Source organism: Phalacrocorax aristotelis, chromosome W, assembly GCF_949628215.1.
Source record: "Phalacrocorax aristotelis chromosome W, bGulAri2.1, whole genome shotgun sequence".
NCBI lineage: Eukaryota > Metazoa > Chordata > Aves > Suliformes > Phalacrocoracidae > Phalacrocorax > Phalacrocorax aristotelis.
In genome coordinates, this window is record NC_134310.1 from 28,663,837 (window position 1) to 28,678,571 (window position 14,735).

General features: G+C 48.2%; 1 protein-coding gene across 5 annotated transcripts in view; it reads left to right on the plus strand.

Moving 5' to 3' along the window:
* The first annotated feature begins 6,904 nt into the window (after positions 1 to 6,904).
* CRTC1 (CREB regulated transcription coactivator 1) overlaps positions 6,905 to 14,735 on the plus strand; it is a 44,013-nt gene continuing 36,182 nt past the window's right edge. For 4 of the 5 annotated variants that reach the window (XM_075076738.1, XM_075076739.1, XM_075076740.1 and 1 more), the window contains exon 1: positions 6,905 to 7,102. In XM_075076738.1, the coding sequence (XP_074932839.1) occupies positions 6,977 to 7,102 (126 nt within the window). In that variant the 5' untranslated portion in view covers positions 6,905 to 6,976. The remainder of the gene's footprint in view (positions 7,103 to 14,735) is intronic. The other variant, XM_075076737.1, reaches the window with a different exon arrangement.

Genomic DNA, 14,735 nt, shown 5'->3' on the forward strand with positions numbered 1-14,735 from the left:
TTGAATGTTCCATTAAATGAACACAAAACGTGCTTTCTGCTTGGAAACAGCTGCTGGTTTAGCTGTGCAACCTGAAATTAGCCTCAGATTGTAAGACAAAGGGTAAGGATGTAGCAGAGAGCGATGGTGGGGGCCTGCAGGAGGGCAGCGTTGGAGTACCGTGTGCAGTATGCAATGGGAAGTAGAAAAACCTGCGAGAGCAAAAGTTTTCAGAAGGTTTTATAAGCTGTAGAGAGCAAATCAGAGGTTCTTGGCTCGGTCCCTGAGGCTTTGCAGTTGCTATTTCACACCCAGGCCCCTGTCGCGTAATTAGCTAGAAGTCCTTTATATGGTTTCTTAAAAAATGAAAATCTTTTTTGCTTGTTTATGCAGGCTACCAGCCAGCCTGCTTCTGGCTATGCTGCTTTATATGTGGAGCAATTCCTTTGAAGTCACTGGAGTTGCACTACATTAACACTGGAGTACCTAGAGCAGAATTTATCCTTTTAGCTGAGTTTAATATTTTTGATGTATATCTTCTGGTCACCATGCTTTGAAAATGTACTAAAAAGTATTTTACATCTGGTTATCCCACCAATCAGGCTGTTAATCTGTGTCTCCGTACAAAGTTTGCAATTATTTGCTTTAAATGCATCCTTTCTTTTTTTTCCCCTCACTGTGGCCTGGGGTCTTGTTTAAACACGCGATTCTCCTTACGGATGCAGATTTACTCTTTGGCACTATCAATACTTGCATTCAGCGTTAGCGCCTTAAGGATAGTGGTTTACAACTGGATTTAGAAGGAATGTATGAATTTCACTGAGGTTTTCAGGAGAGAAATTTGCCCTGCGGTGCAGTTAGCATGTCTGGACCTTAATTTTTCATGCTTCGAGGTTCTCACGTGATGAAAGCTTCCATATGCCAAAAGCGTGTGCTGCCTATTTCTTAAGAAGAAAATCAGAGTGTATACCCGGGAAGGGGGGTCAGGTTTAGTCCTTGGATGAGTAGAGGTGCCTTCCGTGTGCAAGCCGGTGTGTGTGCGCTCACGAGTCGAGCGGGCCTGGGTAGCCGTCCCACGCTCCTTGCAACAGCCTTCCTCTGCTCTCTGTGGGGCTGCACCGTGCTTGAGGCTTTTCCTCTTGGCATCGGAGTCTTTCTGAAAGCCTGGCGCGTTCTGTTGGGACGAAGCTGTTGCAGTTACGCTGGGGGTAAGAGGAGGAAGGAAGAGGGACTCTACCCTTCCCGATTTTGCTGGTAGTATTAACCTAGAAATACACCCCCCGCATTGTACCATGAACAATCATCAAAGCAAACCTTGATCCCGAGCCAGATGTTCAGCAGGTTTTCAGCTGAAGGCTTATAGCTTCCAGTGGGGAGCCTCCCATTTTCACAGTGAAAAACAAGTTGTTACATTCCTTCTGAGGCTTTTTCAGGACAGCAGTTAGAGTTCGTGTGAACGACTCGCTGCTGCTATCCAAGAGGCCCGAAAGGAACTTCTTAGAAATGCACTTTTCTCGAGGCACGGGTGCTTCATTGGCAAAGCCCAGAGGCTTGGAAGTAGCGCACGCGTGCTGTGAGGCGCTTACGATGGTGTTTCAGTCCGGTGAAGAGTTTGCTGTTAAATGTAGGTATTTTGCTGAAGTAGGGCATAACCATGTGTTTTCAAGTTGCCATGTATTGATGTGCTCTGCCAAATTGCAGCCTTAAAATGGCTACAGCCGGCGACCTGACCTGCACCACAGACCTTGCATGAGAAATCTGCCAGCGTCCCTGAAAAATAAAATTAGATCCTCCCCTGTTGGATTGTCCCATTTGGGAGGTTTATCAATGCAGCTTGTTTTGCTTCGGTAGCAGGAAGAGGGAGGGAGAAAGGAGGTGCTTTTACTTTGCGGCTACAAAACAGTTTGCAGGCACGGCTGCACTGGAGAAGAAATGCTTTTCCGTTAGGGCACGCCGCTGTTCCTGTCCCTGTAAAGCAGTCCTTGCAGAGACGTAACCTGTGCTGCGTTTGCGCGCCTTGTTCATCTGGGGTGCAAACGAAATCGCTGTGCGCAGGGCAAAGGGAACGGGTCAGTCCCAGGAGCCACAAAAACAGGACGACTGTGGTGGTTGCTTCGTCTCCTGCTGAGAAATCGACTTTCGGTAATGCTCCTGCTTTACTGAAAGGATTAAAACTCAGGAGGTGCCCGAATCTGGCTGGCACGCTTGTCTGTTCATCAGGTTTTCATGCAGAAATTAACTTTACCTGCAAAAAACCCACACTGAATTCTCCTTCACCCTTAGATTTATTTTTTTTTAATACCTTCAGCATGAAAATTGAGCCTTTTACTTGCTGGTAAACCTCTGTCCTAAGGCATGGGAACAGCAGAGGTTGGTTTTGCACTGGGACGTGAACCGGAGGAGGAGGGAGGTAGTTGACTCTGTGGAGCCCGCTAGCCAGAGGTGAAGCTGGTGGTTCGTAGTATTATATTTCTGCTGCTTTGTATTTCTGCTTGAGTACAGCAGGAGAGAGCAGGGCCAGGCCTGATCCTTGTGCGGTTTCACGCCAGGGATTGTTGCCTACCCTATAGCTGGTTTATTTTACACGAGTGCTCAGGAAATGTCTGCAAAAAACCCCCTTTGGATTTGAAATCTGTTACTTGTGACCCTTTTAGCATGTCTCTGAAACTCATCCATGAAATTTAAAAAGAAAATATTTTCCGCTACTTTATATATAGAATATCGCCAAATTCTCTGAACTTTGATTTGACAGAAGGCTACGGAAGGAAACATCTTGCCCTCTGACACGATTGTTTGATCTACAATTTGATTTGCAATGGTGTAATCTCTTCGTGGTGAAAAAGTATTTCCCGGTTTCCTGTTTGTTTCAATAAAGCGCACGATTCTTACTGGTGCCTCGTTTTTTAGTGCTGACTGTGAATATACCTGCGTAGAATATTTTGCCCACCATCCAAGTGTTATCTTTGGAAAGACATAAAGTGGCTGCTGCTTTACCGGCTCACCACATCACCTTAGCATCATGGGAATACTTCTTGCTTCAGTGTGGCATGAAGCCAAGCCTTGATTCTGGGAAAAATAACCGTAACAGAATCCTCTGTGTGGTTGCCAAAGTATTTCAGAGCACCAGGAGATATGACTTGTAGAAATGAGAAGAATATCTTTTAGCAGTCAGTGTTTGCTTGCCTTCTGTAATTTTAGAATTTACAGGGAATGGTAAAGAAACTGGAAGGATGATAAGGGAATATTGGTATAGGGAGCAGAACCGGGGGTTCTGTGTGACTGCAAATTGGTTTGCTTGGAGCGCTCCTTGGATTTGATCAGTGGCGTAGAGAGGGTAATTCAGGTGCTTTTATCTGCCCTCTGCAAACAAGGATATCTTAAATTAAAGAAACGGTCACAAATTCCAAGTGAATTCCTACTGAAAGCACAGTTTGGAGCTCAGTTCAAAATAGCATCAAACTAGCAACGCTGTGGACTTCACAGCATTCTTCTCTGAGGATAATGGGAACGTCAACAGGAACATTAAGTAGGAAGTGTGAGAGATCAAAATCTTTGTCTGCAGGCAAAAAAAAAAAGTCAGCTTATTTGTCGATCAAGGCACAATCTCGTGCTGTCTGCTGTTGTGTAAGTTGTTCAACCTCACACCTTCCTCTGAAGCCTCTAAGGGAGAGTACAGAAGTAGCTGGATCTCGTCTGCAAGAGCAATTCCAAGGGACCTGGAGGATAACAAACAAGTAAACACAGCCTCCTCTCTGCAACCCGCTTGCTCTCGGCCGCATCTGCTCTAAGAAGCTGCAGTTGCTCAGTACGGAGTTGTTTGCAACAAAAGCAGATGTGAACACAACAGCCCGCTCCTCCAATGGCTCTTTGTTTGCTTCGGAGCAAAGCTCCGATTCTCAGTTACAAAAGATTTTTCATAACACGTCTGGAAGGCTGGGGGAGATAGAGCTGCTGCCTCCGGGGATCCCATCGCAGCTTTCTAGTGAGATCAAGTTGTTCTCACATGGCCCCATATGTGCTCAAGGTGAAGACGGCAGGAGACATAAATAATACTTCTGGTGTGAGCTCATCATTTTGTTAAATGCATGGCATATCTCCTTCGGTGGAGGAAGAAGGAAACCTGGCACCCATCTAAAACGTCTCCTTGCCAATGCCTTAATGCAGTCAAGATTTACATTGTCTGCTAGGTCATGCACTTAGCAGCCATTCGGATCCACCCACACCCCAAAACGTGGAGCTGCGAGTGGGTGAGAAATTCCAGAAGCAACTCAGCAACCACAAATGTTGTACTGAAGTTTGTTATGCAAACTGTTTTAAAATCGGAGAATTTAAGAACAGAAGCAGGGTCCAGATTGCACGCTGGAATTCGATCTGATAAAGCTGCGCAGGCGAAACAATAGGAAAAGGGAGTCATCTTAAGGGAGGAAGCTGTAACCCCTGGCCATCTCCATTCCCTCGCTGCGAACCTCGAGCAGGAGCAGCAGCCATTGGAGGGGAGATTTTGCTCTCTTCAATCTCGGGAGGTCCAAGAGGGGAAAATTTATCAAGTTTCATCTTAGGCACTTAATCTTTTGGTGCTACAGAAGAGGCAGCTTGGCAGCTGGGTCCCTGGGTGTTTGATATTACCACCTATGGTATTCAATCCAGGATAACTCAACAAATTATTTATCATTGTCTCCCTTCTTGAGCAAAAACAATGTGGGTAATAGGTATCTTAGCGTTAAATCTTTATGATTTATATGCTTTTAGCATGACAGGCCCATTTTGCAGTCATATGCTGTTCATGTACACAGCTAGAGGGTATTTAACAGAACATGCCTGCTGGTTGTTTATTCCTGCTGAAAAATGCAAGAAGTGGTTAGACTAACATCTGTCAGGAGTGACAGAGGAATGGCTGATCCTGCCAGGGCCTGAATGATCTTTTAAGTCCCAGCTCTGTTTTTCTGCGATGGTATCTCGTACCATGTTATGAACTTTAAGTGCAAGTTGGCAACTAGAATTTAGGGTAGGATGTGACTTTGTGGCTAATACTAACCCTGGCAGTTGCTGAGCTGAGTTTCATCCATCCATCTCAAACAGCCTTGCGGCGGTGGATAATTATAATCTCTTACTTTTACGTGGGCAGGAGATGCTTATAAATGCCTGGTAAACTGACTGAACCAAGGCCACAAAGGTGATCAGTAGTGGAAGTGAGAGCAGAGTCTGATTTCTTCGATCTGATTGCTGGAGTAAGCACTGTTCAGGGGCAGAGCGATGCACCAAAAAAGGAGAGTGTCCACTTTATCTCCACCGCTTTGTAAAAAAGAAAGTATAAAGGGCAACATGTGGGTGTTGGGAAACAGTACTGTCAGGATTTATTACTGCCTAATGCGTGTGTCTCGCATATCATAGTGCTTTGCACCCATCTGATGTTAACACAGCTGGAATCAATGGCTTAGCAACCTAAGCGTGTGTTTCAAAACGGCTGTGCTCCCTAGAACTGCCCGCTCACATCCCAGCAGGGTCATCTCCGCCTGTCAGCCCGTCCCCTTGACAGATACGCTGCGTCCCACACACATCGCTGGCTGCAGCGGCCAAGGTCCTGACACCTCGGGGAGGGGGAACAAGTCTCTGGCAGCATTGACGTAGAGTTGGGGTTCACCGGGAAGAGGTTTGCGTATGCAGAACGCCACGGGAGAGGGAGAAGGGTGGAGCTGGATGCGCTCGCAGGAGTTTGGCAGCGAAGACGTGCCTGCGTGGGAAGACTGCACCGTTTTGTTCTGCGTTGTTCAGAACAGAGCTGCGGTAGCATCTTCTGCTTCGTTGTACAACACACCTAAACGGGTCAGGAAAATGGGAGGCTTTCCTAATTCCTAAACCTTTGCCAGAAATAATACCATTACTTGGTACCTTGGTACTAGATTTCTGCTGTACAGGTATTGCCTCTCTTGTAGCTGTCAGGTATCGTTATCTTATCTTGCGGGAAGAGACAGCCAGAGTAGGACCTGTCACAGAGTAGGAACTGTTGCTTATCTTAAAAGACTTGCTAACGAATTCCTAGCTTGTTTTCCTATCCCCTTTCTCTCCCTGCTGCACAGGCTGCTCTATTCGAGCACTGGCAGGTAGATCAGTAGGAGCTGGGTATCTTTTTTTTTTACCTCGTGCCTCACCAGGGCCCAGCCTGATCTGTGTGAGGTGCTGGGACAACTGGCTTGTTCAGGAAATTCTCACGACTCCATTTTCTGAAGCAGGGAAACCCCCCATGAAACAGGCCAAGTAACCTCTCAGGAAGAGGTTGAAGAAAAACATGTAAAACAAATTTTTAAATTCGCTGGTTAAAGAATACCTGGCTTTTTAGTGATTTGTGATTTACCTCCCACTTCAGGGTAAGGTTTTTGCTATGCGAGCGCCCACTGGGGACACACCAACAATCCCCCCGCCTTTTTTCTGCCTAGCATCGCCCACCCAAGGCTGGTTCCGCGGCCAGGCCTGCTCACGGTGCCGCGGAGGACACCGGAGACGACACCAAGGACCGCGCCAAGTTTCGGCGGGAAGCACCCTCAGCCGCGACGCGGCGGGGCCTGCCCGAAGACACCGGGGCGGCGCGGAGGCGGGGACGCCCGTAGGCTCCCGGTGAGGATGCGGGAGTCCCAAGCGGGCCGCTCCCCCTGAGGGGGAGGCGGGGAGGCAGCAGCGAGAGCGGACGGACACTGACGCCATCCCCGCCATCGCCGCCGCCTCAGGGCGCCCGGTCGGCAGCGCGCACGCGCGCCGCGCATCCCCCTCCCCACGCACGTCGACGGGGGAAGCCCCTCCACTGCGCAGGCGCGCTGCCGGCCACCTCCTCCCGCGCGCGCCGCCGGCGGCTCCGCGCATGCGCCCCTCCGCCCCCTCACCGCCCCCTCCCTCCGCGCAGGCGCCCTGCAGCACCTTCGCCCCCCCCGCCCGGCCGGCCGGCCCGCCTGGCGCATGCGCCTCGCCCCCTCCGGCGCGGGGAGGGGGATGCGGACGGGGGAAGATGGCGGCCTCGAACAACCCGCGGAAATTCAGCGAGAAGATTGCGCTGCACAACCAGAAGCAGGCGGAGGAGACGGCGGCCTTCGAGGAGGTCATGAAGGACCTGAGCCTGACCCGCGCCCACCGGGTGAGCCGTCGCCACCGCCGCCCCGCCCGCCCGTTCCCGCGCGCGCCCCCGCCGCTGCCCGGCGCGCGCGCCCCCGGCCGGAGGCGGGCGGGGGAACGGGGGGAGGGAGGGGGAGGGGCGGCGCCCCCCGCGGCTCCCCTCGGACCGGGGGCAGCGGCGGCGCGCGGCGGGCGGGGCGGCGGGCAGCGCCCCCTGGCGGGGGCGGACGGCGCCCTCGGTGCGGGGCGGGGGGCCGCGCGCCGCCCCCACCGCCGCCCCCCGTCTGTCTGTCTGTCTGTCCGTCCGTCCGTCCGTCCGTGCCGCCCGCTCCCCCCTCACCCACCCCGCCGCGTTCCCCGGCACCGGGGCCTGCAGCATCCTCCGGAGAGCGGCACCTGCCACCGGGCGGGGCGGGACGGGGCGGCGGGGGCAGGTGCGCCCCGCGGGGACACTGGGCAGGTCCTGAGCGGGGGGAGTCCCCGGTCCTCCCGTCGTGGGGGGGTGGTGTCAGGGTCGGGGCAGCCCTCTCACGGCTCCGCAGGGGGTGGGCGGGGGCTCTTCTGAGGTGGGGGGAGCTCCTCTCCCCTGGGACGGGGCTGAGGCGGGGGGTTCCCGGTTCGTCACCCCGGGACAGGCCCTGGTCTGAGGTGCGGGTCTCCCCATCCTTTCACCAGGGTCTGAGGGGGGGTCCCTGTTCCTCACCCCGGGATGGGTCCCGGTCTGAGGGGTGTGTGTATGTGGGGGGTCCCCAGTTCCTCACCCTGTGACTGGCTCTTGTGTGAGGAGGGGGTCCCTGTTCCTTCACCGGGGTCTGAGGGGTAGTCCTGGTTCCTCACCCCGGGACAGGCCCCAGTCTGAGGGGTGTGTGTGTCGGGGGGTCCCCAGTTCCTCACTCTGGGACAGGCCCTGGTCTGAGGGGGGGTCCTGGTTCCTCACCCCACGACAGGCCCAGGTTCGGGGGGGGTCCCAGCCTTGCATCCTCCTGCCGAAGGAGCGCTTCCCTGGGCCCTGCCGAGCACCCCCTGCTCCCGTGGGGCAGTGGGCAGCCTCCAGCCCCACGCCGCTGGCCGGCAGAGCCCCGCTTTCCCGCTGCGGGGGTGTGCGGAGACCCGGCGGGAGTTGCTGGACTTGGTGTCACTAACGTTGTTCCTGTTACACCCCAGTTGTCAGTAGGTGCAAATTGCTGCACTTCCAAATCCTCCTTGGCTCCTGATGTCTCCGCAAAGCCCATCAGCAGAAATTACCGGCATAACGAATGTGCTTTCCAAACATCAGACGCCTTTTCTAGCTTAGATATAGGCTTGTCAGGGCTCTTCTGTATGGTTCTTCTCTCACCTGCTAGTGTCAACATTTTTGTTTCTCTTTTGACTGCTTAAAGAGAATTTGTGGCTGAACCTTTGCAGGAATGGGAGCAGGAGAACATACAGCTGAATTTGCAGTAAAATGTTTCCTTTTATTCCTCTGTGTCAGGACAGGGTAAATATTTGTGTTGCATTGGTGCTGCTGCTGGTCAGGTGTAGAAGAAAGGCACGCTGCCTCTGTCAGCTCCTGCTCGGGAAGGTGCGAGGCTTTGTTCCTGCTAAACTATTTGGTGATGTTTCATAGAGGATGCTGTTAGAGTTAGTTGAGAGGAGAGCGAGGATAGTTTAGAGGTGTTTGCAGCCGCTGGAGTTGTCTTGTTTCTTGCATCTCTGTCATGCCTGTGTGGCTCAATACCCTGGGGTTTTGCCTTTTGGTGGTCAGTCCTTGGCTGCCTCTCCAGAGCTGGGTGATCTTAAAGAGAGAGAGTTTGTGAAGTCTGCAATTACAGGTTGTCCTTCAATTAACGCTTACTTTCAGCACTCACCTTCTGCAGCGTAAGTCGGAGTCCTAATTCAGTTTCTTCCAAATCTGAGTGTCCCTAACCCAGGTTTTGCAGATGGAAACCCATCTTATTTTCAAGAACCTGGTGTTGAGAAAAGGACCCAAGATGAATAAGTTGCCTGAGGATTCTGGGTACTGAAGTGATGGAAACACTGACCAAATAGCTGAGTAAAATGTCTCCTTTGTAGAGTTTTTCTTCTAAATTCCATGATTTCATCTGTGTTTAAAATGCAGTGCAAAAGCAAAAAGGGGTTAAGCACAACTTTGCTGTTTGCTCTCATTTTCATTTGGCAACCACCACTTTGCTGTCAGTTTGAAAATGCGTTACTCAGTTTGTGGAAGCAGCCCAAAATTTCTGTTGCCTTTTCATTATTAGTAATTGTCTTTTTGCAATGTTTACCATCTTGTCTGTTTTATTGTTAGTTACTGGTCCTAGCAGAGGCAGGGAACTACTGTTCCACCATTTCTTGTGCATACACATGCTGTTTCTGAGCTTGCTTTCTGACTTGGTAATCTTCCACCTATTTATGCTGTTCAGTCCATCTGAGATTTTTAAGTTATGATCCATCTTTCTTGCCCAGGACAAAACAAGAGCATGATATTAACTCCTTCTTCCTCTGTTGCACTCAGTTGGAAAAAAAAAAAAAGGAATTCCTTTGAGAAATAAATGGTTTTGTTTTCAAAAGTGTTCCCCTATTCTCAGGAGCAACAAAGTCCTGTCTTTCAGCTGGCAGATTCAAGAATGCATTTTAGCTTTTCTGGGAGAGACAGACCTTGTGAAGAGCCGTGGAGGTGGGTGGCCGGTAGAAGCACTGGAGCTGCTTAATTGTCTTGTGAGTGGGACCTTCGTGTTTATAATCCAGAGATTTCTGCGAGTCCCATAGTAACAAAGTGGGTGAGAAGAGGGGGAGGTTTTTGTTTCTGTGTGACATCGACTCCTGTATTTTGCTCGTGGTTCTCCTCCTTTCCTTTTCCTTTATTATGTGAAGCATGAAATTTTAGAACCGCACTGATTTCTGCGTGTTAAGGACGGGTTGTTTACCAGGGCCTAGTCTCCATTTCTGTTGTAATGCAGCCCAGGGATGCTTGCTGCGTTGCATGTGTTTACTCATACAGGGCTGTCGCTGCCCTTTAAAATTGTAATTAAGAAAACATTAACGTGCAGGATAACACAGTGCTGAGCTCTTCAATGTATGGCTCCTCAAATGCTAGCGAATGCAAGATTTTAAAGAAAATTTGGCTGTAGCTTGCGACCTGTGGTTCTTTTTCAGTTGGAGGCGTTCTCAGGTTTCCAGGACTTTTTTCTTTAATATATATTATTGAAGTCACTTAGTTTTGAGGGGTTTCAGCCAGAGCTGTGTTTGAGCTCCTTATGGACCTTTGCAGCCTTACCTTAGAAAAAAGACACCCCCCTGCAAAACCCTAACCCTAAAAAAAAACTGCCAGCCCCTGATTTTACCCAGCCCCACCTGCCCGGAGGGCTGCGCTGATGTTGATGGTACTGGAGTGGAAACAGAAGCACAAACAGGTTAATAGTGATATATGGAAACATTCTGCAAAATTCCAGCACTGCTTATCCAGTCTCTTCCTGCACACGCAGCCCCCCGTGCAGGCAGCTTGCTGAGGGGATCTCGGTGAGCTACTGCTCACAGCCCTTCCCAGACAGAGGATCTTAAGTTTTGTGTCACTGAGGAATACAGGTTGTTACTGATTTTCTATGTTCCAAAGTACATAACTCAATGCTTTGTCAATCTGTACGATGGTGCCGTGATGGGGTTTGCTTGTGTATTTTTAGGTGTCATCAAAAGCAGCCTGTGCCTGCGTTGCTTTTTTGAGTTCTTGAAAACGATGCGAAGTAAAAAGTTGATGTTTATATTTCAAACCTGGATATTTTTAATACGAAGATCCTATTTTAGTTTACTTTTTTTCAAGTGGGATATATTGTAATGGCACAGCTATCCATAGCCGGCCATTTGACTGAAGAGAAATTGAATAAAAATCAAGTAAAAACCCCATAGTTTGTATTCGTGTGTGTATGTAAAGCGCATACACAGGCACACACCTCCCTGTAACAAAATTCATACTGATGTATGAGACAGCCACTCATTTACTTGTTCCTCCTGGCTGCAGAAGAGATTAAAATGTCTCTTTGTACGTTTGCAGATCATCGTTCGCTGTAGATAGTATGCAAAACAGTATTTAAAAGCTTGGTTAAATCAGGAGCGCTAATCTGTGGTTTTAAAAATGAGAAATGCTGATCATGATGACACAGTGTCGCAATGTTTCCTAATGCCTTCAGCATGTTTTTATTAAATAATTTGATAAAAAAGAAACTCCTGACTATGTAATGGCCTTTTTGAATGTCTGAAAGATATTAAAGAAATGCATCAAAATCAGGACTGAGCACCTCCAAGCACGGAGATAAATGCTTTCGGCTGGAAGCAGTTTTGTTCAAGTTAATGGTGTCGTGAGTTTCTCTCGAAACAGAAATGTGAATTTTTCAAGCTCTAGATGGTGTTTTTCTTCTTTGTTACTTCCCCAAATAGAGGGTTTGGACCCTGTATTTGCACATTTCCAGGCCAAGAAATAGGTCGCTTAGGCTTCCCCTGTGATCTTCCTCTAACTTCGCTGATGAAACAGGACACAGAACCAAGCCGGTTGGTTTCCGTCCCGCCAAATGCGCTCCCCGCATCGCGGCATCTGTGCCACGGGCTGCAGGCATCATCGTTCTTTTGACAAACGCGGGCTGGGCGAGTAACTGCATCGAACACGGCGAAATAATGGTGCGGTGTCGTTAATTCTTTGAAAGAAATATCATAAATCAGAGAGTGAAAATGCGGAGGTGAGCTACCCGCGGGGGCACAAAGAATCTCTGTTCTTGTGCAACACTCGGCTTTCCTTAACCCGTCTGAGCTGTCCAAGGTAAACACGTGAGTCGGCTCCTGATATGCCATGCTGCAGAGCTCGCATACTTCAGTAAGCAGCGTAATGCTTCTTCTGGTGAACCCAGTCAAGTTTTTGTTGTGGGTTTGTTTTGGGTTTTGATTTTAAGGAGACAGTGACTTTTTTTTTAATTACTCTTCCATCATTCCCATGCGTTACAGCCGCTTGCTTGAGCTCTTGGGCAAAGCCTTTTTCTGTGCAGTGGCCGAATCTGTCTGTTTTAATGATGTGGTGGAGCTATGGAGGATCTGCAGGCATGTGAAACCGTAATTGTACAACTCCTGTATTCCGGTGTGTTAATTGTACTGCACGGGATGAACACATGGAACTCGGCTCTGTGCGCTGCATTTCAAAGTTCTCTTTAGCTTCAGCAGTGGCAAGTGTTTGCAGTAATTTGCATTTAGAGAAGCTACTCATTTAGTAAGAGAATACGTTTTCAAGGTTATGTACAGTCAGCTCTTCCAGCTCTTTGAGGGTAATTTGGGGTTTTCCCTTGAAGAGAATTACTGAGCTGCAAAGCCGCTCTTGTAGACGTGAGCTTTGCCTCTAGTGAAGATCCTGAAAAATTTTAGATCTCGACACTAATTTTCTTGGTCCTCTATTTACAAACTGAAGTAGGTAGTTTTGATGAGTTTGAGTTCCAGTTGTGAGTAATGGAGCTACAAACCTCCCATAGAAGTTACAGACGTGGCAAAAACATCAGGCAACAGGAGTTGGTGCCGTGTTAATCCGAGTTGTGCGCTGGCATCAGCAGAAGGGCAGAGGTAAACCAGTGTCCTCTGCGTAACTAAAGCACCAGACTACAAAACTACAGCAGGAATCGTTCCTTAAAGTAGTTTTCAAGAAGATGATGTACTGAAGAATTCTTTTCGTAGCCACGTGGGCTAGACGCAAGCTTTTTTCAGTAGCTGTTAGATGAAACGGAAAAGAGCTGCTCTTTACACAGCGCAAAAAACCCCCAAACAAACCAAAAAAAGGGGAGGAAACCCCTAACCCCTGGAAAGCCTGTAATGTGATTGTGTAAGGGTTGAAAACCAGTTTTAACTGTAGTTAAGTTTCTCAGTCAGGTGACTTTTTAATTTTTTTATCATGTAAGCTGCGTTTTTATTTTTTCTAACCCTCTTGGATTGCCTGCGCTAATTTGGAAGAGGCTTTTATTTTAATCTGCCGTTCATCAAACCGCCACTTTTAGCCCTAACCATTTGTTTTCAGTTTTATAATCAATAAATTGATGCCACTGATTTTAGTTATGAAACCTTTACCGTACCTTATCAAGGTCAAGACCCTGATTCTTCCCTGAGGCAGCAGCATCCTGTACATTTAAGCTTGTGGAAGCTTTCACTCCTACGGCTGCCCAGCGCCGTGTCAGTGCCAGCTCCGGCATGGCCATGCGGTGGATTGCATCGGGGTTGACCGTATTAAATCAAACCGATGGGTTTGGGGTTTCTTTGAAGTGGGCTTTAGCCCCGGCAGTTTCCTGCTCTGACTAGACGCGTTAAGTTGTTCTGTAAGAAATTATCGAGTGGTTCTAGATGCTTTCATTGTCGTGGTAATAAAATACTAATTTGGCAAAAAGTAGATATCTTCTCCAAAATGATCAATGGGGATTTAAACAAAATATCTTAAAGGCTAAATATTTGTCTCTGGTTTCTGTTATCTGTCTCTAATTGCGAAGGGGCCATTTCTTGGGCTGCGCTGTAGCGGTTTTGTCAATCTCCCCGACAGCATCGATTGGTCTCTAATGGTATGTTCCATGCTGGCATCAATATTTTTGTACCTAATGGAGGATCTGAAACTCAAGTATACTTCAGGGCGCTTTTCAGCAAATGTAATACTGTAGCTGAAAAAATATAAAGAAAATAAGCTTTTCTTTTTTTTAAATAACGTTTTGATGGCTGGAATTTTGCCCAGGTGTTTTTGTAGATGTGCTGGAGTAGCTGTTGCTTTGTAGTCGAGGGTATGGGGTAGCTGACAGGATTGGAGTAAGTCGGTGAAAAGAAGCCAACTGTCAAAATCTGGTAGATTTTTTTTTTTTGTGAACGTAAGCTTGTGGCAGCGTTCGTTTTGTGACAGCGACCGGTTGTGACCTCAGCGCTGCTTCCCTTTTTATCTTTTGGTCTAAACTACTTGCCTTTCGATAAACAAATGCGGTCCCGAAGACTTTAGTGTAAACTTGAGGTGGTAGCCAAACTCGTGAGTCTTTGTTAACTCATTAGCTAGGATCACGTATCTGATAGTGCGTAGGAGTTAATATTTAAAATGTTGCTTTGATTTGTTTCAAATGGTTTGCATAGCATGTTCAGTGCTGTGTAAGTGATATCCAGGAATAAGATTCCTGTCGAGATCTCCGCTGGTACTTGTCGAGCCAAACAAGCATTGCACAAGTGATGTTTTTATATGATCTCATTGGTACTTTATAAATTATAAAGTTGTAATTGAGTGTTGATAATAGTCTTGTTTTGCAAATTATTTCTTGGGAACCGAAAATTCTTCCCCTTTACCAGAACAATCCTTTGCAATAAATCAACAACAGCACACACCCGCAAAAAGTGGGTCTTAAATAATGAAGTAGAGGAGGCTGAAATGATGCGTTCTGGCTTCAGGCTTCAGCAATGATTCTGCAGCACTTCATGATCCTTGCCTAAAAGCCTGTATTTTACAGGCAGATTTTCTCAACGTGTATTTTACTTTCTTGCCTGGTCTATCACTTTTCTTGACGACTGGGACATCACCCTCTGTGATGTCCCTGCTGGGCTACTCGCTCATGTTTTTTAGTATGATTACGTATCGCTGAGTAGTAGTAAGATGTGTTTAGTCTAAGACTGCAGTTCTTTAAATGAATTTTCAA